This window comes from Trachurus trachurus (genome assembly GCF_905171665.1).
Source record: "Trachurus trachurus genome assembly, chromosome: 23".
Lineage (NCBI taxonomy): Eukaryota > Metazoa > Chordata > Actinopteri > Carangiformes > Carangidae > Trachurus > Trachurus trachurus.
Window position 1 is genome coordinate 23179705 of NC_139912.1, and position 24501 is coordinate 23204205.

Below are 24501 nucleotides of genomic sequence, written 5' to 3' on the forward strand. Positions count from 1 at the left end.
TCAGTACCACAGGGGTGGAGGATTAAATTATTTTAAAATTTACAAATCACAGTAGTGCTACATATATTATATCAATTGGATCATCACCACCAATGATGGACAACGATGGGCAGGATCACTGTCTCTGCTGTCAACCTGCACTACAAGGCGTATCAAACACTACAGGTTAAACAACAGATAATTTTACTTGCTGACTACTACTACTACTACTAATAATAAAATTGTATCCAATAAAAAGTAATAATGGATGATCCTCCTACCAGTTCTGTCTCAGTCAGCTCTATATTAGTCTATAATAGTCCATCAAGAACTAAACAATCCAAACAGGTTAAAACTTCCTTCTCTCCTTCATTGCAGCAAGTCTGCCAGCCACTCTGTCTCTGTCAGTGACCATGTCTCAACACTAAGCAGAATGAAGTCTTGTCAATTGCCTGGCCAGACTCGGGGAGAGACATCTCCTTACTGGACATTTGAAAAATTGACCTGCTGTATTGGTCAGGGGGTCACCATAGCCATGCCACCAGGATTTCTCAACTGTTGTGTTCATTTCAGTGCACACAGAAACCTCTTTTATTTTTTTCTAATTGCAATGAATCGGACATAAAATCTGGAAAAGCACACACTAAGTAAGACTGCATTAGATTCCAGCTGCAAATAGGCAACATAGGCAAAAATAAAAGAAAAACTGTATAACCCAGCATGTTGACTGGAGTGGAAAGGGAGTTGGTATGGAGCTGCTTATTGAGAGGTTATTAGCACTGGCGAACTTGTCATTGAGATTTTTTTTTTTTTTTTCAAATTCTTTATTGAAAAACTACAAAAATAAACAATACTGGCATTTTTCATAGTGCATAGTACCATAAGTGTCAAGGGAATGCCAGATGAACATCATTCGACATTAGTGCAAGTTAACTCACAATAGGAACATACACATTAGTGCTTCAATAGAATACATTTAGAGCAAGTGAAATAAAATTAAAATAAATAGTCAAAAATAAATTAAATATAAAATAGAATAAACATTGATTTCATAAGGGAGATTCAAATCAATTTTAGTTATTCATTTCAGTGGGAAAATTCTTTTAATTATCATATAGTTTCTGTGCCTTTATTTCTGTTACATGTTTTAGTGATTTCATGTACAATTTAAATTCATACATGAAGACAATAAATTTGGGGGATGACTTGTCATATTGAGATGTCTTCAGGTCCTCATGGAGGGGGACAGCTAGAAGAGAAAGGACAGAGTCGGTTCTCGCAGTAGCAGCCTGGATGTATTATATTAACACTAGCAGCCTGGCGGCAGCAGCAGCTCCACCGCTCCACCCATGGATGTATTATGGCTCCACCGCGGAGACGAAGAAGACGAGCGGACCGTAAAGCGGTTGTTTACCTGGCTTTACGTCCACCGACAGCTGGTTGGCGGCAGAGCGGGGCAGGGCCAGCGACGGTTCTCCTGGTTCTCCTCCTCCGTCAAGCTGCTCGCAGTCTGACCGAAACAACAGCGGCGGTGCCGGCAAGATAAAAACACGCTGCCGCTGCCTGAAACGCACGCGCAGCCGCTGCCGCTGCACGAGGCTTTTATTTTGAATGAAGTGACCGGAAGTTGTGGAAGTAAGTGTCGGAGGTTCGAGCCCGTCCGGGCCACAGACAGTGGATGCGGAGCCTAATAACGCTTGGCTGACTCCGGGGCTCCAACGTTAGCTAGCGCTACATGTCTGTGTTAACAACAGAGAAGGAACCGTGGAAGTGAACACACATGGATCCCAACCGGATCATCCAGGCTCTGAAGGGGACCATCGACCCTAATCTGAGGATCGCGGCCGAGAATGAACTCAATCAGGTGGCTGAGCTCAAGTAGTTTGTTGTTGTTTTTTTGTTTTCGTGTTTGTTTGTTTGTTTTTTGTTGTTTTATTTGCATAGCAGTTAGTGGGCATCACGGACCGGGTCTGGCCCAGACCTGATGCCGGTGTTGGTGGAAGAGGGCAGGCCGTGTTGTGGTGATCGAGCTCGGCCTCGGCCTGGTTGGATCTTCAGCTCCTGGTTTGGCAGTTTATATCAGGCCTGTGATCAGCAGTTTGACTAAACTGACTGCACATACACACATACACACACACACACGCACGCACACACACACACACTGTGAGTCAGGCAGCTGCGTCGGAGAACAATAGGAGTCAGATCTGACAGCCGTCATCAGCCGTCAGCAGCGCTGGTACCCAAACTTTAGCAGGACAACAGAGTTCACAGAGACACTACACACAGCTGCTGTGATATCAAACACAGACAATACAAAAACATCGATCATTTATTACCATTGTTTATATGTCACTCCCCATACCTTGTAAAGAGTGCAGTTATTTTGAACCCCAAACACTAGGAATGATATTATTTGAGATTTCATCAGTCATCCTTAGTTTTTTTGTACTCGGTGTGGAAGGGAGATTTTAGTCTCAATTTTTTTTAAATCTTTTGTTATTTGGATTGGTTTATTATGATTTAATAAGAGATGAATTGTTGATATTTCAGGTTTCACAATATGTTATAGGTAGTTTGATGGGTGTCTGACCTAAGTAATGGCTGAGCAGTGGTGCGTTGTGATAGATTATTAGCCTATTTTCATTTTCCAAAACTATATGTGTTTTTTTTTATTGTGCACACTCTAATGGGAAATTAAGTTGCTGGTTTTGAATTCTTACTATGGTTTTAATTTTGTTCCCACTGAAAATCTGAAAAAAGTTTTTCTTTTTTTTTAAAGAGAGAGAAATCAAATCAAATCAGTCTGTTTATTGGATAGAGGGCCATGAAAGATAACACATGTGTTTTACAGTGAAATAATCCTCTACTGACCCGAACCACAGTCTTTACCTGAACCAAACCAAGTTGTTTTGTAGTAGAAATTTTGTTGCCTAAACTGAAGTCACTCAGGTTTTCAAGCAGAGGGAGAAATCCGCAGCAATCTGCAAGAGTTTAGTGCAATATATTGAAAAAGTAAGAATTAAAAAAAAAAAAAAATAGTCACAGGAATTCAGTCACACTGTAAAAGGTTTAAAAAGACTCAATCTGCAGAGACCCTGAATTTGATCTGCATCAGTTTACTTCCATGAACACACTGTAAAAACTGTCTCACTCAAAAACTTCACTTGTGTCTGACTTTGTTTGCTCTGTGTTTCAGTCGTACAAGATCATCAACTTTGCACCGACGCTGCTTCAGATCATCGTGTCGGAGCAGGTGGAGTTTCCTGTTCGCCAGGCAGGTAAGAATCAGCCCAACAAACAGCATGACTCTTCTCATTGGCTGAAGGTTGTTTTATTGGCCAATAAAAAAAATGGTGTTTGACAAGTTTCCTCTTTGTTTTTGAAGTAACAGGGATAATAAAATGTTCTAGTATGTAATTTCTATATTGAGTTATGTTTCCAAAGAAATCCCTCAGTGATCCTTTTCAGAAGGAAAGAGTTTGTCTGAAGCCCAACATCAGCAAGCTGAGGGAAATGATATCAAGATTAACTGTAAATGATGATTAAATGTGTCGTCTTATTATTTTACAATTTTATAAGTAACACTTGGACTTTTTCGCCTGAGCCTTTCCATGTTTTTAATTGTTAATCAAAGCTTGTGCCTGATTTGACCACTGACAGGTCCAGATTGTAAGAACAGATTTGTATCCACATTATGAATAGGAGTTCTGCAGAAATGACATTTTTTTCTTGAGAAAGAATAAGATCCCTGTTGAATATAACAAGCAGCTGTTACATTGCTCGTTTAAAAACAATATTCTTTTCTTTTTTAAAGTATATTTTTGGAGGCTTTTTCACCTTTAATGGACAGGACAGTTGAGAGAGAGAGAGAGACAGGAAACGGGAGGCAGAGAGGAGGGGAATGACACGCAGGATAGGGCCGCTCGGTGCGGGATTCGAACCGGGGCCACCTGCAGTGAGGACTAAAGCCTCAACACAACTGAGCTAAACACCACCTCTAATAAAACAATATTCATTTTATGAGTTACTGTTTTATTATCTATTAATCAGTTAGCTAATTGGTGTTATTTGGGACTTTACATAAGTAAAGATACAAAGCATTAATACAAACAAACTAACCAGTCAAGGCCATGGTAGAGTCCCAACATATGTGTTCTCCAGGTTAAATTGCAAAAAGAGGAGAAGTGGAAACATGCTGACCTGACTTTGTGTTTGTGTTTGTGTCTGTGTTTGTGTTTGTCTCTGTGTTTGTGTCTGTGTTTGTGTCTGTGTTTGTGTCTGTGTCTGTGTTTGCGTGTGCAGCGGCCATCTACCTGAAGAACATGGTGAGTCAGTACTGGCAGGACAGGGAGCCGTCCCTGGGCGAGGTCGTCTTTCCCTTCAACATCCACGAGAACGACCGGCAGCAGATCAGAGATCACATCGTGGAGGGCATCATCCGATGTCCAGAGTCCATACGGTACACACACACACACACACACACACACACACACACACACACACACACACACACACACACACACACACACACACACACACACACACACACACACACACAGACAGAGTAGTACCTATATAACGAACACATACTGAATGATGCTGCGTGTTGGTACCTGGGTGATGCAGCTGGTGACCACATATGTTGTTATTGTGTCCGTAGCGCCCAGCTGACCATGTGTCTGAGAGCCATCATCAAGCACGACTTCCCTGGACGCTGGACTGCCATAGTGGACAAGATCGGCATGTACCTGCAGTCCCAGAACAGCGGCAGCTGGTACGGCAGCCTGCTGGCTCTCTACCAGCTGGTCAAGACCTACGAGTGAGTAACACGTTCATGTTTCTCTGCTCTGCATCATTGCTCTGCTTCATCACCCTCACATCAGGGCTGAAGGTTTGTTTTTGTTTTTTGAAGTATTCTTTTGTGGGTAGCTGTTGTTTTATTTTGACAGTGGGGCAGAGAGAGGAAGTTCAGGGAGAGAGAGGGGGTGACATGCAGCAGTGGACCACAGGTCAGATTCAAACCCAGGCTGCTGAGGCTGGGTCCAAGTCTAGATGGCACAGGCTCTACCAGCCAGGTCAACCTCTGGAGCACCAGAGGTCAAAAACAAAACATTTCCCAGAAACACGAAGAGAAACAAGTCAAACACAAAACTCAGTGACCCGTTCTATCAAAATGAGTTGGATGTTGCAACATTCTACTTTTAGATAATCAGCTGATAACGTGGAAAACCCATAGAAATTTTTTTTTTTTTACCCTAATTTCAAAGCAATGACATTCAAAAACAATCTCCCAAAGTTTCACAGTCCAGATAATTGAGAAAAGGCACGGAAATGATGATTAAAGTTGACTTGCAACTTAAACCTTCTGAAAATGAGCGTTGCTTCGGTGCAAAACATGAAATAGCTACAACTTTACCTGCAGTCTTCTCCCAATGTCACCACTGTGATTGTCTATATAGAAATATTCATTTCACATAACAAAAACAGTTTAAAGATTAAGCTTCACTCTTCACAGACATATTATTATAGTTAGGAGGACAAATCATATATTTACCTATCACATTCCAGGAAAATAATTATTAATAAGTTTAATATGTAAAATCTGCTGCAGGATGTTTTTTTTATTATTATTATTTCCTGTCACTCACAAGCTGCTTCCACCAGATGCTTTGTGCACCTATGCAAAACTATTCTCATAAACACCCTTCCATAGCAATATGTTCACACAGTGACAAAAATAGTTTCTGTCAGTTAACAGTGTGTGTGTGTGTGTGTGTCAGGTACAGGAAGGCAGATGAGAGGGAGCCGCTGTTGGCAGCCATGCAGATCTTCCTGCCCAGGATTCAGCAGCTCATCAGCCAGCTGTTGCCCGACGCCACCATCTTCTCTGTCCTCATCCAGAAACAGATCCTCAAGATCTTCCACGCTCTTGTACAGGTGTGTGTGTGTGTGTGTGAGGTTGCACACATTATATATCATTTATGTCAGGCTTTTAAACTGCTATTACTGTCCATGTGTAAACCTATGATACAGCTCTGGCATTTTAACCAGTCATGGTGATTATATTTTAAATGGGCATTAATAATCTAATGACTCAACCACAGATGGTATTTGAGTTGTAAAGAACTGAACACAACTGTGCTGTGTTTTTTTAATTATTTCCATAATTTTGCACATCCAGAGAGAGAAAGACTGCATTCATGTTAAAGGAATACTTCAACATTTTTGCAAATTGGCCCATTGCCATATACCCTATAGTCTTGTCTGCACATTCACCACGCTATGAGATAATAACGAAACGTTACGAGATGGAGTTGTTTTCGAGGTAAATTCATGCAGTCTCTGTATTTCCCTCTAAAACAACTCTGTCTAACGTTGTGTTATTATCTCATAGCGTGGTGAATGTGCAGGTCACAACTTGTCCACCAGAGTGTTGTGGAGTTGTTGGATTGTGTGTTTGATGAGTTTGATGTGGGAAACCAAGATATCCCATGAGCCTCCGTAGTGTAGCTCTGAGCAGCTCACGGCTCTGCTCCGCCGTTCTAAAAATAGCTTGCACAACAATTAAAGGTAATGAACCTATTCGTAAGACTATGGCAATGGGCCAATTTGCCAAAATGTTGAACTATCCCTTTAACAGAGTGACTTAAGATAATTCACTGTGTACTGTATGTATGTATACATGTGTGCTTGTACATTCACATGCATCCATGCATTTAATGAAGAAAAAAAAAAGATTCATCATTTTAACAAAATCAGGTCAGGTGCACTGCAGTGTCATAAAAATATCTATCAGGTTTAACCTTAACCATCCCATAAATCTCCATAGTTATATCTATCCAGTTATTTATGATAGATCCAATAGGCACCATCCACCTTTGTCTCAGAGCCTTTTTCCTCTGCTGCCTGTGACATATCCCATAAATATCTATCCGTACCTTTTTGTTTCTGGGAAGATGTAGAAAAAGAGACTGATCTGTGGAATCATTGTTCCTTCATTTGATTAGTGAGACCTGGATGAGACGACTTCCAGCTGATCTGTCTCTTTGTCTGTGATGGGATCTAAGTGTGAGGACTGTGGGCTGTTGTGTGTCAATGTCACTGTAATGATGACGATGATGATGATGATGATGATGGTAACAGCATTAACCTCTGTACGACCTGCAGTACTCGCTGCCTCTTCAGCTGATCAACAACACAGTCATGACTCAGTGGATGGAAATCCTCCGGGTCATAATGGACCGAGACGTCCCTGCTGTAAGAAACACACACACACACACACCAATTAACTACTGCAAATTTTACAACAAATAGTCAATGTGTTTTTTGTTGTTTTTTTCTTAAAGCTGAGTCAATGAATTATTTTTTTATTAGATTTTACCTATTAAAATATAACATTAACCATACATGAATGTGCTTCGAATGGGAATGTAAGATCAGGCCATCATTCAAGCGCTGAAAATATCTAATAAAATTTGAATGTTGAGCAGAAAGGAAAAGCAGCTTGGAGACTGACATTTTAACATCAATAAAACTATAGAAAATGTCAACAACCAAGCTTTTCCTATCAGGGTCGCCCAGCTTTGACTTCTACTCTACATACTTGCTTCATTGTGATGTCATTTTCTAATTTCTATCATGTACTGTTTGTTTAGTTCTCCAACTTTTCTAAATCTCTCTGCATTGTTTTGTTCCTTTTTATGATTTTCACTTTCATATCCTATGAATGTTTTATTTTTCCCTATTGTTTTATTTCCTCTTATCACTTTTTTTTATCTTATCTTCCAGTCTTATTCAGCTGCTCTTATCTGTTCTTACAGCTTAACCTTTTATGTCATCACTTGTTCCAAGTCTTCTTATCTCTTCTTATCTCTTTTTCATCCCCTTTAAATTATTTTTTATCTCATTTAACTGCAACTTTAGATATTATCGGATTAGCTTGGACTTTTAGGATTTTATGGCACCTGTTCCTTTTTGGGGTTTTTTTGCGTTCTTGTTAAAGGGATAGTTCACCCTAGAATGATATTTCGCTCATTATCTACTCACCCTCATGTTGACTAAGGGCTGGAAGAATTATCAGAGTCCACCGTCCCTTCTCTTAGTTACAGGGGGTCTCGGCGTAGCAGTGCATTTCAATGCAACGGTTGCAAAGGGACACCGGAGCTCTTCGTAAAAAAACACACACAAAAAAACATCCAAATACCTCCATGATGCTCGTATGTAATATCCGTCTTGTGCTGAAGCCCCAAATTGCGTAATTGTCCCGAAAAAAATTAAATAAGTCTATATTTTAAGCTTGTTTGTAGCGGAAGCTTCTCGAAGCTCCTCTTCCTGGTCCGTCCAAATCTCGTGTGATTCGCAGTAACCGCACTGACGCCGGCGCAAATCACGCGAGATTTGGACGGACCAGGAAGAGGAGCTTCGAGAAGCTTCCGCTACAAACAAGCTTAAAATATAGACTTATTTAATTTTTTTCGGGACAATTACGCAATTTGGGGCTTCAGCACAAGACGGACATTACATACGAGCATCATGGAGGTATTTGGATGTTTTTTTGTGTGTGTTTTTTTACGAAGAGCTCCGGTGTCCCTTTGCAACCGTTGCATTGAAATGCACTGCTACGCCGAGACCCCCTGTAACTAAGAGAAGGGACGGTGGACTCTGATAATTCTTCCAGCCCTTAGTCAACATGAGGGTGAGTAGATAATGAGCGAAATATCATTCTAGGGTGAACTATCCCTTTAATATTATAGCACTTTATATGAATGGTGGACTGTCTCTGATCCACTGCTGTTTGATCTTCACTTGTTTTCCTGGACATCTGCAAGTTTTCACAGTAATGCATTTTGTTATCAAAAGCCCTAAAAGAAATTAAAATAAATATTCACATTATTTATTAACTGCTATAAAATAGGATTTAAACCATTACCATTAACCTGTGTTTAAAGTTGTTTTGTTCCTTCACCTGTTCCACAAGCTCTTAGAACTGACCACCCAGTGTGTGTTTGTTAGGAGACGCTGGAGGTGGATGAGGACGACCGTCCTGAGCTGGCGTGGTGGAAGTGTAAGAAGTGGTCGCTGCGCATCATCATCAGGCTGTTTGAGCGGTGAGTTCAGAGTCGCTCTCACATCACCAGGAAAAAAAACAAACAACACGTCTTCTCGCTCTCTGAGGGACATTCCCAGCTGCTCACACACACCTCTGCTCTGAATTCCAGCTACGGAAGTCCTGGCAATGTGACGAAGGAGTACTTTGAGTTTGCTGACTTCTTCCTGAAGACATATGCAGTGGGCATACAGCAGGTCAGCACGCATCACTGAGACGTCAGAATGCTGCTTTCTAGGCTTTGTGTTTATCCGTTGCTGAGACTCTTCCTCTGTCGGACCCCCAGGTCCTGCTGAAGGTGGTGGACCAGCACCGACAGAAGCACTACGTTACTCCTCGGGTCCTGCAGCAGTGCCTCAGCTACCTCAACCAAGGCCTGTCACACTCGCTGACCTGGAAGCAGATGAAACCACACATGCAGGTAGGACGGACACAGGAGACTGATGAAGAGATAAATACATCAAAAAGATCATTTTGCATTTGATTGACTATCTTTAATTGAAAAGAGCTGAGGTTAGATAGGGTTCTAATCTTCGGCATCCTCGCTGCTGTTCTTTTGTGGTGGAAACACAAACAGGAAGTTGAAATTGGATTTCTGTTCCTCTTGTCCTGTAGTTCCTGGAACTGTGCTAAAATCAACTGAGGGGAGTGTGAGTGTGCAGCAACATAGGAGCTCAGCTGCCAGAGTTAAAATGGAGGTTTTTGTGGGTGAAGAAGAATCACCAGGCTCACAATGAGCATCTTGAATTCAATGTCTAGTCCAGTTTAGTTTAATTTAGTCTAGTCTAGTTTAGTTTAGTCTAGTTTAATCTAGTCTAGTTTAGTTTAGTTTAGTTTAATTTAGTCTAGTTTAGTTTAGTTTAGTTTAATTTAGTCTAGTCTAGTCTAGTCTAGTTTAGTTTAGTTTAGTTTAATTTAGTCTAGTTTAGTTTAGTTTAGTTTAATTTAGTCTAGTTTAGTTTAGTTTAGTTTAATTTAGTCTAGTCTAGTCTAGTCTAGTTTAGTTTAGTTTAGTTTAATTTATTCTAGTTTAGTCGAGTTTAGTTTAGTTTAGTTTAGTGAGTTTATTTCATGTTTTTTTTTTCAATTTGCAGAATTAAATACACGCATAGATAAACAGAATATGATTTAAACATAAATAAACAAGAAACAATGTTTTTTTTTTCCCTCTAAAGTATAAAAATCCAGAACAAATATACCTCGACTGAAAATGTGTAGGCTGAAGGTTCAGTTTATTTTGCCTACCCTTCTCACATTAACAGCTGTCATCAGCTTATTTCAGAAATTGAGAAAGAACAAAACATGTGTATATTATTCAAGCAGTGCACACATCTCTGTTGGAAGATGTTTTCAGTATGAACTCTGCCTCTCTAACTCCACAGCAGCCTGTGTACATTCCACTGTTTTCAAGGCCGCTTTGCAAATTAAAACTGGACTGAGACTCTCATAGAAAACAGGACATACTGTATAATCAGCAGGGTTATACCGGTATGAACACTCAGTATTTTTCCATCAGTTTTCATCAAGTTTGGGCTCATTGAAGGAGAAGAGGGAGAGCTGTTGTGGCTCAGAAAACAAAAATACAAAATCTACCACCACCAGTCTGTCACATGGCTAACACACACACACACACACACACACACACACACACACACACACACACACACACACACACACACACACACACACACACACACACACACACAAGATTCAACCACTGAGCCAATGTCCTAACCTAATGAAATGATAGTTGTTTAATACCACAGCCACTACCACTGCCTCTGTCCAGCAGGGCTCTGACTGTCTGATTTAAAGCCGCTGTCGTTCTCCTCCTGAGGTTGTGAGGATCTCTCTCTCTTACAGACCATGTGCCAAGAAGTCATCTTCCCCCTCATGTGTTACAAAGACGAAGATGAGAAGCTGTGGCAGGAAGATCCCTATGAGTACATCCGCATGAAGTTCAGTGAGTATCAAACACCTACTGTATATACCACTTTGTAGCGTCTTGTGACCACCACTTTAGTTCATCTCAGTAACCACGGAGACAGTAATGTGCAATAGGAGAAAGTCTGGGCCTGTGTGTTGATCTACACTCATGACCCTTCAGTTGTGTTACTGCCATTGTATTTGGTGCTGGAGGAAGGATGTCCTCCATGTTTTGGAACATGTTGTGTGACCCCATTCTTTGTGTGAGCAAGTGTATGTGTTTGTGTGTCTGTGGCAGATCTCTATGACGACCACGCCCTCCCGGCCACCGCTGCTCAGAGCCTGCTGTGTAAAGCTGCTCGCAAAAGGAAGGAGGTGAGGAGCCAAGTGCATTACTCAAGTGCAGCACTTAGACATAGTAGCTACCTACACTATATTATTTTATGACACACACTTGGCTTCACTATACTGGCCTGAACTCGCTGCTGGTGGGTTTATGTGTTTAAATCCTTTCTATTTTCTACCTCTGTGCTTTTTATGCCAAATGTCCCCTCCATTTAATGGTTCATCTTATTTATTGTTGTTACTAATCATGTCTTTCACTAACAATAGATCATATGTGTAATGTTAAAAGTGTTTGGTGGTATGAAGCTGAGCTTTTTAGCCCTTTTTTGCTCATTGTTTTGGTTTTCTAGATTATACGTATCACCATTAACCTCTGTTTCCAGTTGGAAGCTCTGCTAAACCCACTGTTAATGATTTATAATGGAGACTAGCCGGTGGAGCAGTTGGAGTCAAAGAACAGAGATTTCACTCAGGAGTGAACTGTCAGGTCAAGTCAGCATTTATTTATGTAGCACAGGCTCAGTGTGCTTAACAATAGAAGTGAGCACCATAGAAGGGAAAGTCATAGACCAAAAACATAACATGTGCAGACATTAATAAAGTAAATACATAAAAACTGATTAGGAAACTCAAGATTACAAAGTAAAACTATACAGATAAGATAAAAATCAGATGAGAAGGTCAGAGGAAAATTAGAAACAGTAATAATAAAAGGAAGTCTACCAACCAATTATGTAGCTTGTGCAAAATAAGTTTGAAGATGAAACAGTTGTACCAGACCAAATGAGACCAACACAGACCTAAGATGGACTGAATGTTGGACTTTATATACATTATAATTTCCTGGAGTGGGCTTCAGTGATGTGGATCAGGAGGCAGAGTCTGGTGACTTAGAGCTTGAATTGTCAAAATCAAAAAACATACTGTAACATGATGACAGTGACGGGCTTTCTGCTTTATGCATCAGCCTTTTCCACATGAGGTCCCAATTCCAATCCGCCCCCCGAAGACTCAAGCCCTGAACCCTCACTGACTGAAGTGACGTCAGCTCTAAGTGACAGAGTGTGAGAGTGTGTGAGGGTCCAGATGCTGTAAACATGACCCACTCTCACGACATGTTACCTTGACAACAAAATCTTGTTGACTCCGGTCTTGGACCGATAATTTACTGTACTTTCAACACGCACAAGATGCGTGAGGGGGACGGACTCAAAACAAAATGTTCCTGGATCAGATCTGATCATTAATACTGACAGTAAACTTCTTCTTTTCTTTCTTTTGTTTTTTGTTGCTCCTGTCCATTAACAATAAAGAGACCGGCGGAGCTCTCTCCGACTACTTACTTTTTCTTTCTTTTTTTAACACTCGCGTTCCGACGGCATCTCATGTGTTTGACTTCACAACGCTATGAACTGTGGGTAATTTGCTTACCCAAAGTCAGCATCGGTACTGACTGACGGTAAGGGGGCAGTAAGGGCTCATTCACTGACTCACTGACTTGATGATCTGACAGTGGAACAGCCCTCACACACTCAGGGACTTCCCATGAACGCGCCTCTCAGCCAGTGAGTCCGTTTAGAGGTCGGACTGGAATTGGGCCGTAATCCCTGTTTCTCCTGGCAGGTTCTTCCTCAGATGATGGAGTTCTGCCACCAGATCCTGATGGACCCCTCTGCTGACCCCCGCAGGAAGGACGGAGCACTGCACTGCATCGGTGCCCTGGCTGAGCTTTTACTGAAGGTACACACACACACACACACAGCATCTACAGACACGGTACACCTGTGTGTGTCTGATACTGACCGTTACATCGAGTCCTTTCACTGCTTTCTATGTGTTTTAAATCACCTCTGTGCTGTGTGTGACTCTACAGAAGCGAATGTACAGGGAGCAGATGGAGCTGATGCTGCAAAACTACGTCTTTCCTTTGCTCAACTCTCCGATGGGTTACCTGAGAGCCAGGGTGAGTGAACCCTCCACTCTGCTCCACACAGTTTGTTCGCTCTGTTGCAGAGTCTGTCACTGGCTCTGGAAAAGCCTTAAACCCAACAATGTATTTACATCACAAGAACTGGCTGACGATGGTCTCTGTACTGTTATTTAAAATACCGTATTGACCCGAGTATAAGACGGTATTTTTTCCCTCGATAAAGTCTGAAAAGACGGGATCGTCTTATATCTGGGGTCTAGACATTTATACATGCAAACCAAGTGTTGATGCCAAACGACTTCTCCCCAAGCGAGTCAGAGCTTTTCTTCCTCTCACTCTTCCACTTTAAGATAATGGTGATCAGTGTTCAAATTACCCAGCAACTTCTTCTTTTTTTTCTCTTTTTTTTTTTTTAACCTGGGGGGGCAGACACACGCAATTACCCTAACCAAGGCACAACACACTGACCAAACCAGGAAACTACTGTACCTGCTTATAGGTCTCTCCCTATAGGAGATATAGTTTATATAGATTCTTATATTCAAGAAAGTGAAAGTATAGAATACAGTTGTTTAAGATTGTTTTTGGTATTTTTTTTAATCATAATTTTTAAAAGAATAATAATTATCGGTAGAATATATATTTGTATCAGTATTTTTATCAATTACTAGACTGCTATAGACTGTAGTCCCTCCCTATCAATCTGCTTGATGGAAGTGACATGAGCCACCTCAGGCAGCTGTCAACAGTCTAAACCTGATGGAGGTTCAGATATGGTACAGTCCACCTTAGGGGTGTCTGAAAATCATATGGCAAGAGGAATATTATATTACAGTTACTTACAATTACATAGTATGAATATTTCAACCACTGCTGGTTTATTGCAATCTACTAGTTGTTATTTCACTGATACTGAAAACATTATTTTATTTTAGTGTTCAGTGGAAGCTGATTTCCCTTTTTCATGATGTTTGGTCTTGGAAAGGTATTAAAATCTGTTAAAAACTGTTAGCAAAAATACTCACTGCATGAAGAAGAAAGGGTTGTGATGCTCACCCAGGTCATTTCCATGTATAGCTACTGCTTCAGTATTGTCAGCAGATGGCGCCATGGTGCTGCCGAATAAAAACACATGAACTCTGATCACCACAGAACAGTAAATACTCCAACCTGTTGTCCACCTTGGAAAGAGTGGCTCATTTCTGCTTTACTTCACCATGTCTCTTTAGTGTGTTGATACTTGAATTGTCTCTCCTTCCTGTAGTCCTGTTGGGTTCTTCATTCAGTCAATGTAAGTGTTTCAGTCCCTTCAGCACCTTCAGCTTGTAATCCACACTGACACATCTGGTGCAGCAGCAGTGGACAGTTGTGGCGGTGGTGGTTTCTAGGAATAGGATGGATAGATGGATGGATGGATGGATGGATAGATGGATAGTAGGGCTGGGCCGATGTGCTTTTGTGCCGATTCGATTCTCTAACGATTTTTGGGTCCCGATTCGATTTAAAATGCGATTCTGATTAAACAAGTATTGCGATTCGATTTTACCAAGTATTGCGATTTTATATTTCAATTATTGTGATTTTCTTTCCTTAAACAAGAGCAGGTTGAACCAAACACTTGATAATACATCATAAGTCAAATTTACAAAAAACAATACACACATCACATCAGTTTGTCTGTTGTGTTCGTTTGTTCACATAGATATCTGTGAACAAACGAACACAACAGGCCGGTTTGACTTTATAGAGTGTAATGGCACTGAATACATGACCGTACAATAAAGATTGGTCGTCCCCAAAAAAAAAAATAATAATTTAATTTTTTTTTTTTAATTAAAAAAAAAAAAAAAAAATCAAACAAAAATCGCCAGAAAAGTAATCGCAATTAATATAAAAATCGATTTTTTTGGCCCAGCCCTAATGGATAGATGGATGGAGATGTGTCCGGCTGGCTCGTATTCACGCGCCGCTCTCTGCTGTGTCCTTGCAGTCGTGCTGGGTGCTCCACTGCTTCAGCCCGCTGCGTTTCCACGACGAGCTGGTGCTGAGGAACGCCGTGGAGCTGGTCAAACAGGACCTGATCGACGACAAAGAGATGCCCGTCAAGGTGGAGGCGGCCATCGCTCTGCAGACGCTGGTCAGCAACCAGGAACAAGGTCTGTGGGCCGAGTCCATGTTGTACCAGAGACTTCAATCTGCTGATTCCGATTTGACCAATTTGAAAAAGAAGCAAAAACCATGACTATTAGGATTCTCTCTGGTATTTTAGACAGATTGGACATTTGGATCACAGAGTCTGATTGACTTTATACAGGCTCAGTTGTAAATTCTTGGTCACCTTTTCTTCTTCAACCCAGAAAAAAGATTCCCTTTGTTCGTTTTTCAGTTTCAAAACAAAATTTAAAGGATGTAGAGAAAAGAATGCCTCGGTCAGCCTGCGTCGTCATCCTGGAGAAGAAAGCAAGCTGATTAACTTTGCATAAATGAGAAAAAGTAATTCGCAGAAACCAAATTTGAAATATTTTCATTTTCCCATTTTTAATTCATAAACAGAAAAACTATGTTTTTTTGTTTTTCGGTTTTTCAGTTTTTTGGTTTTTGTCAGAAATACAGACTCATTTTTCTTATTTTGTTTTGAAACGAGCAAAACCAGTTGACTTACTGAATTTGGGAAATTAATTTTTAGATTTTGAAAACGGAAAAACAGAATATTTTATAAAACTCTTCAAAGGTTGGAAGAGTTGAGTGGGGTCATGGGGTACCATAGATGGGGATTAATCAGCATTAGCTTTTCTAGATGTGTAAATCTGACACTTGCGCTCTGTGTTGTTGTTTGTGCAGCCAAGCTGTACATCCGGCCGTACATCCGGCCGGTCATGCAGGAGCTGCTGCACGTGGTGAAGGAGACGGAGAACGACGACTTGACCAACGTCATTCAGAAGATGATCTGCGAGTACAACCAGGAGGTGGCGGCCATCGCCGTGGACATGACGCAGAACCTGGTAGGAGCTTGACACACACACACACACAATTCTGAATCTGTAGCTGGATCTACCTCTGTGTTTTGGATGATGTTATGTTGGGAAGTGTGTCCAATCTGTGTGTGTGTGTGTGTGTGTGTGTGTGTGTGTGTGTGTGTGTGTGTGTGTGTTTGGCAGGCGGAGATCTTCACCAGAGTCCTACAGAGCGAGGAGTACGAGGAGAACGAAGACAAGACCGTCATGGCCCTCGGCATCCTCAGCACCATCGACACCATCCTCACCGTCATGGAGGACCACAAGGAGGTCTCACACACACACACACACACACACACACACAGACACACATGTACATGCGCACACACACACATATAGGTCTGTAATTACACATTTGAAACTCATATTGTTGTCATCTTTCAGATCACCCAGCAGTTGGAGGGGATCTGTTTGCAGGTGATCGGCCTGGTCTTGCAGAAGCCCATCATAGGTATGGCAGGTGTGTGTGCGCTGGCCTTCTCCTGTTTTTTTTACATGAACACACTCATCTACACATACACACACACTGAGACTCCTTAGGTCTAAACATCTTGCTGCTTTCACTCCATCTTGAAAATGTTGAGCCTCTAATTATTTAATCACAAGTTTGCTTCATGAATCCCTCTGCTCCTTGACGCGCTGCCACGGCCCCTCAGGCTCAACACACAACGTTTTTATTCATGTTCCCTTTTCCTCCAAAGAGTTTGTGTGCGTTTATAAAAGCCAATTTCGCTCTAACCAATCTGATTCAATAATTGTTAGCGAGTCTGTGGTGTTAGCCAAAGGTTTCCTACAATTTTCAGATTTGTAGATATTAATGTGGTTACTGCTGGAGAGCGGAGACTCTCCAGGGACTGATGCTGAGAGCGGAGCAGAGCAGAGCAGCAGCCCAAAGCATTGTTAGTAAAGGTTGCATGTAACCTGATGTGCTTCTGTATTATTTCATGCTTTTTATATCCAATATGTGATTTGAACAGAATAGTCAGTGCAAACATTTATTATTACAAATTATGAGTCATGTATAGGCTCTAATTTTACAGAGTTGCTAAAATAAAATGTGCGTTGCTGCATGTTTCTGAGTGAATATTTAGGAATCAGGCATATTGAGATAAGCACTTCCTGATGGAACTCATTCTCCAGTCCAGGAATAAATAGAACAACCTGCAGAGGACAAAAAGGATTAGAGCACACTGAATGATTTACAGCCTTTAATAGTGTATTTTTTGATATTTTGATACTGCTGAGTGCTGAGTCATGCTTATCTTTGTGTACTGATGATGAACGGATGTTCTCCATCAGTTACACTTACTTTTCTCTAAGAAATTGCCCCTTATTGGCAAGTATAACATAGTTCAACATTTTGGCAAATTGGCCATTGCCATAATCCCTATAGGTTTAGGACTAAGTTCATTACCTTTAATTGTCGGTGCAAGCTATTTTTAGAACGGCGGAGCAGAGCCGTGAGCTGTTCAGAGCTACACTACGGAGGCTCATGGGATTTCTTTGTTTCCCTCATCAAACTCATCAAATACACAATCCAACAACTCCAAAACGCTCTGGTGGACAAGTTGTGACCTGCACATTCACCACGCTATGAGATAATAACAGAACGTTATGAGACAGAGTTGTTTTCGAGGTAAATTCCTGCAAAACCGCTGATGAGCGTTTGGGGGCAGTTTTTCGGCAAGCAGTCTCTGTATTTGCCTCTAAAACAACTCTGTCTCGTAACATTCAGTTATTATCTCATAGCGTGGTGAATGTGCAGGTCACAACTTGTCCACCAGAGCATTTTGGAGTTGTTGGATTGTGTATTTAATGAGGGAAACCAAGAAATCCCATGAGCCTCAGAGGCGTAGCTTGCGGCTCTGCTCCGCCGTTCTAAAAATAGCTTGCACCGACAATTAAAGGTAATGAACCTACTCCTAAGAATATAGGGATTATGGTCCAATGGTCCAATTTGCCAAAATGTTGAACTATCCCTTTAAGACCGACTTGAAGAATGGTGAGCTGGTCCTTTAAGGTTCGGTTGAGGTAAAGTTCAGGGTGAGTGTTTGGGGTTTTGCGTGTAGTGGTGAAGGTCAGGGTTTGTTTAACTTAATACTCTCGCCTCAAGTAAAGAAAACACAGATGTGTGTGTGTGTGTGTGTTGTGTGTGTGTGCAGCAGTCTCTGTGAGTTGGGAGTGAAGACATTTCTGGCTTGTTCTCACTTCAACACACCTTCAAGGGCTGTTTGAGGATTGCTTGTGCGTGCATGTGTGCGTGTGTGTGTCTGGCTATTCTATATTTATATCAACCATGTTTGCGTGTGGATGCATATGAATGTGCAGGTGCTTGTGTGTGTGTGTGTGTGTGTGTGTGTGTGTATGTGTAATCCTAGTAGCTGGAGCGGTTTGCCTGGAGGATTGGCTCCTTCCTCCTCTGGTAATGAGTGGATTAACTGATAACCTCCTGCTGCCAGGATGGAAAGCCGCGCTCAGGCAGCGGCTGATAAAGCAGCGGGAGAGGGTCATAATAAACAAAATGAAACACGGAGAGGGCAAGATCATTTTTCTTCAGGAAATCTAGAACACACTCCCCACACACGCACACACATGCACGCAGCGCAGCTTTATTACAGGAACCCCTAAGGAGAGGGGGGGGAGGCGCTGAACACATCAGTGAAGTTTCCATAATCACACTGAAAAGCTTCCTTGGGGGCGTTCAAGCTCCTCTACAACTACAACTACACACTGTTTGTTTCTCCTGTGCCGACACAGTGCTGGGTGGACAATGAAAACCTATATTTTCACACATTTATACGATCCAACTATAATGAAATAATACAAAAAAGCCAAAAGACTCTACAGTATTCTTGTGGTCTCATATTATATTTTCTCTTCTACGCTTCTGTTAATTGTTTTTTATAGCAGTCAGTAAACAACGTGGTGCAATAACACCATCAGTTGGAACAGAGTGTGGTTTATGACAGTCTGTCATGGTAGAAGACTGGATGTTATCCACCATAGCAACTCCATCTGTGTAATAATGCCTTATTTATTAGCCTGGATAGCTGCTATTATTCTATTAGATTAGTCAGTCTCACAAAAAGAGCCTTCTTTATTTGTTTTAACTGAATAAATGGTCCCAACCTGTTCACACAGTGATGATATTATAACACCTTATTTTTGGGGAGGAGGAAAGTGATAGGGATTGGAGTCGGGAAAAGTCGGATGAGTTAATTAGTCATCTCAGTAACTGTTACAATTCAGTCCACTTCAACATTTCTCACTTGGAAATCTCTCTGGAGAACGTGTCGACATGTTAACGATCCTTTTCTCGTCGCTTTCGGCAGAATTTTACGAGGAGATCCTGTCGCTGGCGTTCGGCCTCACCTGTCAGACCATCTCCCCCCAGATGTGGCAGCTGCTGGGCGTCCTGTACGAAGTCTTCCAACACGACTGCTTCGACTACTTCACAGGTACCTCACACACCAGGCTCTGGCAAAAGTGATTCCTAAAATAGTAACCTGCTGTGTTTTAATGACGTTTAATGAAATTTAAATGGAAATGCATCTGATACAGGATACAGGCTCAAAATAATGACAACATACAGAAAATAAACACAGATATACCATTAGAAACTTCAATAACCCATACATAATATCACTTAAAGGGATACGGCAACATTTTTTTTCGTGTCTTGCCTCACTCCTGAGTCCATGACAAGCAGATAGACACCATCCTTTCGACTGTGCGTGCAGTAACAAGGGAGATAGAGCCGTATCGCCCGTAATTAGCTTAGCTCAAATGCTGTAAGTGTATAGGTAGTGTTAGCCTGCCTCCTACCCGAGCCGAAACCAGCAGTCAGAAGCTGATTTCATTTTAGCTCTAAACTCTGTATATATATCACTTTATCGACAGTTTTAGGCGAGAAAGTAGCCGTTTAGATCAGCAGTGTGTTGTTAATTTGTCTAAATACCAGCTGTTTACTATTTTGTTTGGACGAATTCGGCGCTACTCAAGCTAGCCGTTGTGACCAACGCACTTCCGGTTACTTTCACAAAATAAAACACCCGTTGCCCTTTACATACAGAAAACTATGACGATAGAATTTGTGCTTTTACTTTGAAATAGGAAGCTAACCTACCCTCGATGTAGCTAGCTTGAACCAAAATAAAGCGTCTTTGCTTGAACCCTCCGTTTTGACCGATCTCGTCCCGTTACCGGCATTTGACCGCTCAAGATGCCTTACCGGAGAGTTTTGTCAGCTCTGAGACGAAGATCGGCCCGCCGGTTTCCGTTGAGAGTTGCTGAAGAATTTCTCTGATGACTTGGTGGAGGCAGGCTAACACTACCTATACACTTCCAGCGTTTGAGCTAAGTTAATTACGGGCGATACGGCTCTATCTCCCTTGTTACTGCACACACAGTCGAAAGGATGGTGTCTATCTGCTGGTCATGGACTCGGGAGTGAGGCAAGACACGAAAAAAAAGAAAATGATGGCGTATCCCTTTAAGTGCATACTGCTTATCAGAATACTCCGAAAAATAATCTCACACATTACCTCAAAGAAAAACAACAACAACTAACAAAAAAACAAACAAATAAAAAACCAAGGCTACAATTTCATCATCCTTTATAGTCCAGGCAAAATAGCGTTTTACGACAGACTAATTGTCACAGAAGGTTTTTCACCATACATCATTTCTATGAGGTGTCTAGAACAACATACTAAAAGTCCTAAGAAATCCTAGTTGGGGAAATATGTTTAATTCGCATCATTATTTACTGTATAAAGTCTATGGTGCTGACAACAATACACCCCGATGGGGTTATTTTTTCCCTTTACTCCTATCACAATGAAACTTTACACAATGAAAGTATCCATGAAATGTAACATTTTTTGTATTACAAGTTTCTTTGAAAATGAATTTGAATATGCAAATGAGCCTTACACTAATCAAATATGCCCAAAATACACCCGAATAGGCTTCTTTTTTTCCTTTACTCCTACCACAATGAAACTTTACACAATGAAAATAGACATTAAAAGTAACTTTTTTTGTATTACAAGTTTCTTGGAAAATGAATTTGAATATGCAAATGAGCAATACACTAATGGAATATGCCCAAAATACACCCGAATAGGCTTATTTTCTTCCTTTACTCCTACCACAATCACACTTCACACAATAAAAGTATGTATGAAAAGTAACATTTCTGTATTTCAAGTTTCTTGGAAAATTAATTTTAAATATGTAAATGAGCTCAACACTAATTGACTTATGGTCAAGAAGCCATAAAGCCACAAGCAGCAACAGGGGCCAAATAGTGCTGTCACTTGCCACACTTGACTTATGCATACACACATGTCACTTGCCACACTTAAAAGACCTATATTGACCTTAAGAATTAATTGCACAGTCTTGTCTCCAGTTGCTTTCTAAATTATTTTTTTTATTATTAGCGAACAAGCCTTACCTAACGACTTTCCTCCCAGTTTGCAGAGAACATCAGATGAAAGTCAGACTTCATCAAAGTCATTTCAACGACTGTGTGTGATGTTATATTAAATATGCTGAACTATGTTCAACAACATATGAGCGGGACTAAGAACTAAGTTATTCTGCCCCTGTTTTTGCTGCTTGCGGCTTTATGGCTTCTTGACCAGGGGCGGAGTGGCCATCGGGAGGACCGGGAGATTTCCCGGTCGGCCGGCGGCCAATAAACCCAAGGGAGCCGGCCCGCAAGCTACTCTGCGTGGCCGTGTGGTGATCATGAGTTAAAAGTAACTATAATCACAAGACCCCACTACAATCTCCAAGCTCTACCCCTATGCCACATTAAAAGTCCACCCATTATTTGTACCTCTTCATGTCTCTCTACCTCTCACTCATGGTTGCGATAGTGAATCAGACTCTCATCAATCCAGCCTACTAAATGATTTTTGTTTAGCCTCCTATCTTTATATAATTATTTTACTTCAATGTTACAAAACCTCCATGACCACAAAATATAAAATAACCAGCAATTTAATTAGTTTGTTTGTTCTTAAAGTAATGTAGAATGGTGCAAAGCCTCATGGGAAATGCGTCAGCCTGTCACTGTGAAAGTTATCATTAAACTAGCGGCTGCGGCTAAAAACAGAACGACTCACGGAAGCTACCCAGCAAACCTGATCAGTCCTGCCCGTGTGTTGCGTTATCTATAAGTTATATTAATTTAACAAGACAACAAAGTCCGTGCTTTACTGTAAGTGGGCCAGGGGGCGGCGGTACGCGGACCGCGGTACCGTTACGAGCCGGAACCTCTCACATCACAGCAGCAGCTGCTCTGTCTTCTCCATGGGCACCGAAGCATGTTGGTGAGTAGGACAAGACCCGAAACGAAACCGTGGCGTTTGCAGCGCGCTGTCAGTAAAATCCATTTGTAGAGTAGTTGAGAAGGGGGAAATAAAGGAGTAAACATGACTGGATGTAATGTTATGGTCAGCAGTGTTAAGTAGGCTAAATCTGCTTGGGAGGCACTAATTGCAGCTCTTTTCACATTTTTAGCTAGATAAAAGTAACAATGTGTAAAAACATGGATGTATTGGTTAAAATGCACCAGAATATGGGAAATGGTGTAGCCTTTACAAAAAGATTTCTGGGGGAAGACCCCCAGACCCCCAATTAAGTTGTTTCACCCACATTTTTTTTTTTTTTGCTTCTGGCACTCATATATTTTGCCATATGGAATGACATATAGCTCTGTTTGAGCGGTGAGCGGTACAGAAATATGTAAATGGTGTGTGTGTGTGTGTGTGTGTGTGGGGGGGGGGGGGGGGGGGGGGTTGGGCCGATGGTGGGCCGGTGCGGTCAGAATTTTCCCGGTAGATTTTGGTGCCCCACTCCGCCCCTGTTCTTGACCATAAGTCAATTAGTGTTGAGCTCATTTACATATTTAAAATTAATTTTCCAAGAAACTTGAAATACAGAAATGTTACTTTTCATGTATACTTTTATTGTGTGAGTACGTTTTATAAATTTGATTGTGGTAGGAGTAAAGGAAGAAAATAAGCCTATTCGGGTGTATTTTGGGCATATTCCATTAAGTGTATTGCTCATTTGCATATTCAAATTCATTTTCCAAGAAACTTGTAATACAAAAAAAATTACTTTTAATGTCTACTTTCATTGTGGAAAGTTTCATTGTGGTAGGAGTAAAGGAAAAAAATAAGCCTATCCGGGTGTATTTTGGGCATATTTGATTAGTCTAAGGCTCATTTGCATATTCAAATTAATTTTCAAAGAAACTTGTAATACAAAAAATGCTACATTTCATGGATACTTTCATCATGTAAAGTTTCATTGTGATAGGAGTAAAGGAAAAAAATAGCCCCATTGGGGTGTATTGTTGTCGGCACCATAGACTTTATACAGTAAATAATGATGCAAATTAAACATATTTCCCCAACTAGGATTTCTTAGGACTTTTAGTATGTTGTTCTAGACACCTCATAGAAATGATGTATGGTGAAAAACCTTCTGTGACAATTAGTTCTATTTTGGGGTCCAAAATGAGCTAAATTGCCTGGACTATTATAATTATATAAAAAATCCTTATTTGACCAGAAATGATCAAGTCTATTTTTCAAAGAGTTCACTGACGGAGCCTGCACTACATCCTCAGGAAGCTCATTCCATACTTTTACAGCCCTTTAAGTGCAAAAAAATGTTTTCTTTTGTCACAACGACACCTTTTTGGTAGGAGTTTGTTGTTTCCATAATATCCATAATAGTTTAATATAATAGCCCATAATAATCTGCTGCAGCCTGACAGATAAAACGTTCTGTTCATGGACCTGTACAGTAAATGTTTCCATGTTTGTGTTACAGATATGATGCCTCTTTTGCACAACTACGTTACCGTGGACACAGACATGCTCTTGTCCAACCCAAAGCACTTAGAGGTCATCTACAGCATGTGCAAAAAGGTCAGACTGTGAATATCTTCACCCACTGCTGCTTATAGTTACATCAAATCTGCACAAAGACTCAAAGAGTTTTCCCCGAGTGCTGCTGCTGCTGCTGAGCCTTGACTATGTTTTTTGACCCTCGCGCTCTGCCGTAGGTGCTGACAATAGACGCAAGTGAGGACGCGGAGTGTCACGCTGCCAAACTATTGGAAGTCATCATCCTGCAGTGCAGAGGCAGAGGCATCGATCAGGTGAGACACAGAC

General features: G+C 41.1%; 1 protein-coding gene across 4 annotated transcripts in view; it reads left to right on the forward strand.

The window, feature by feature from the left end:
* Window positions 1-1528: 1528 nt before the first annotated feature.
* The window catches only part of ipo8 (importin 8), a gene marked incomplete at its 3' end in the record, with an annotated part of 34366 nt that continues 11393 nt past the window's right edge, over window positions 1529-24501 (forward strand). The window contains exons 1-21 of one of the 4 annotated variants that reach the window (XM_083999162.1): window positions 1529-1843; window positions 3176-3257; window positions 4282-4438; window positions 4640-4798; window positions 5760-5916; window positions 7147-7236; window positions 8992-9086; window positions 9198-9282; window positions 9372-9506; window positions 10949-11048; window positions 11310-11386; window positions 12980-13096; window positions 13230-13319; window positions 14551-14577; window positions 15277-15442; window positions 16128-16288; window positions 16445-16570; window positions 16685-16751; window positions 19633-19758; window positions 24158-24255; window positions 24393-24488. In XM_083999162.1, the coding sequence (XP_083855288.1) occupies window positions 1760-1843; window positions 3176-3257; window positions 4282-4438; window positions 4640-4798; window positions 5760-5916; window positions 7147-7236; window positions 8992-9086; window positions 9198-9282; window positions 9372-9506; window positions 10949-11048; window positions 11310-11386; window positions 12980-13096; window positions 13230-13319; window positions 14551-14577; window positions 15277-15442; window positions 16128-16288; window positions 16445-16570; window positions 16685-16751; window positions 19633-19758; window positions 24158-24255; window positions 24393-24488 (2295 nt within the window). In that variant the 5' untranslated portion in view covers window positions 1529-1759. Of the gene's footprint in view, window positions 1844-3175; window positions 3258-4281; window positions 4439-4639; window positions 4799-5759; window positions 5917-7146; window positions 7237-8991; window positions 9087-9197; window positions 9283-9371; window positions 9507-10948; window positions 11049-11309; window positions 11387-12979; window positions 13097-13229; window positions 13320-14550; window positions 14578-15276; window positions 15443-16127; window positions 16289-16444; window positions 16571-16684; window positions 16761-19632; window positions 19759-24157; window positions 24256-24392; window positions 24489-24501 lie in introns of all 4 variants that reach the window. The other 3 variants (XM_083999161.1, XM_083999163.1, XM_083999164.1) reach the window with 3 other exon arrangements.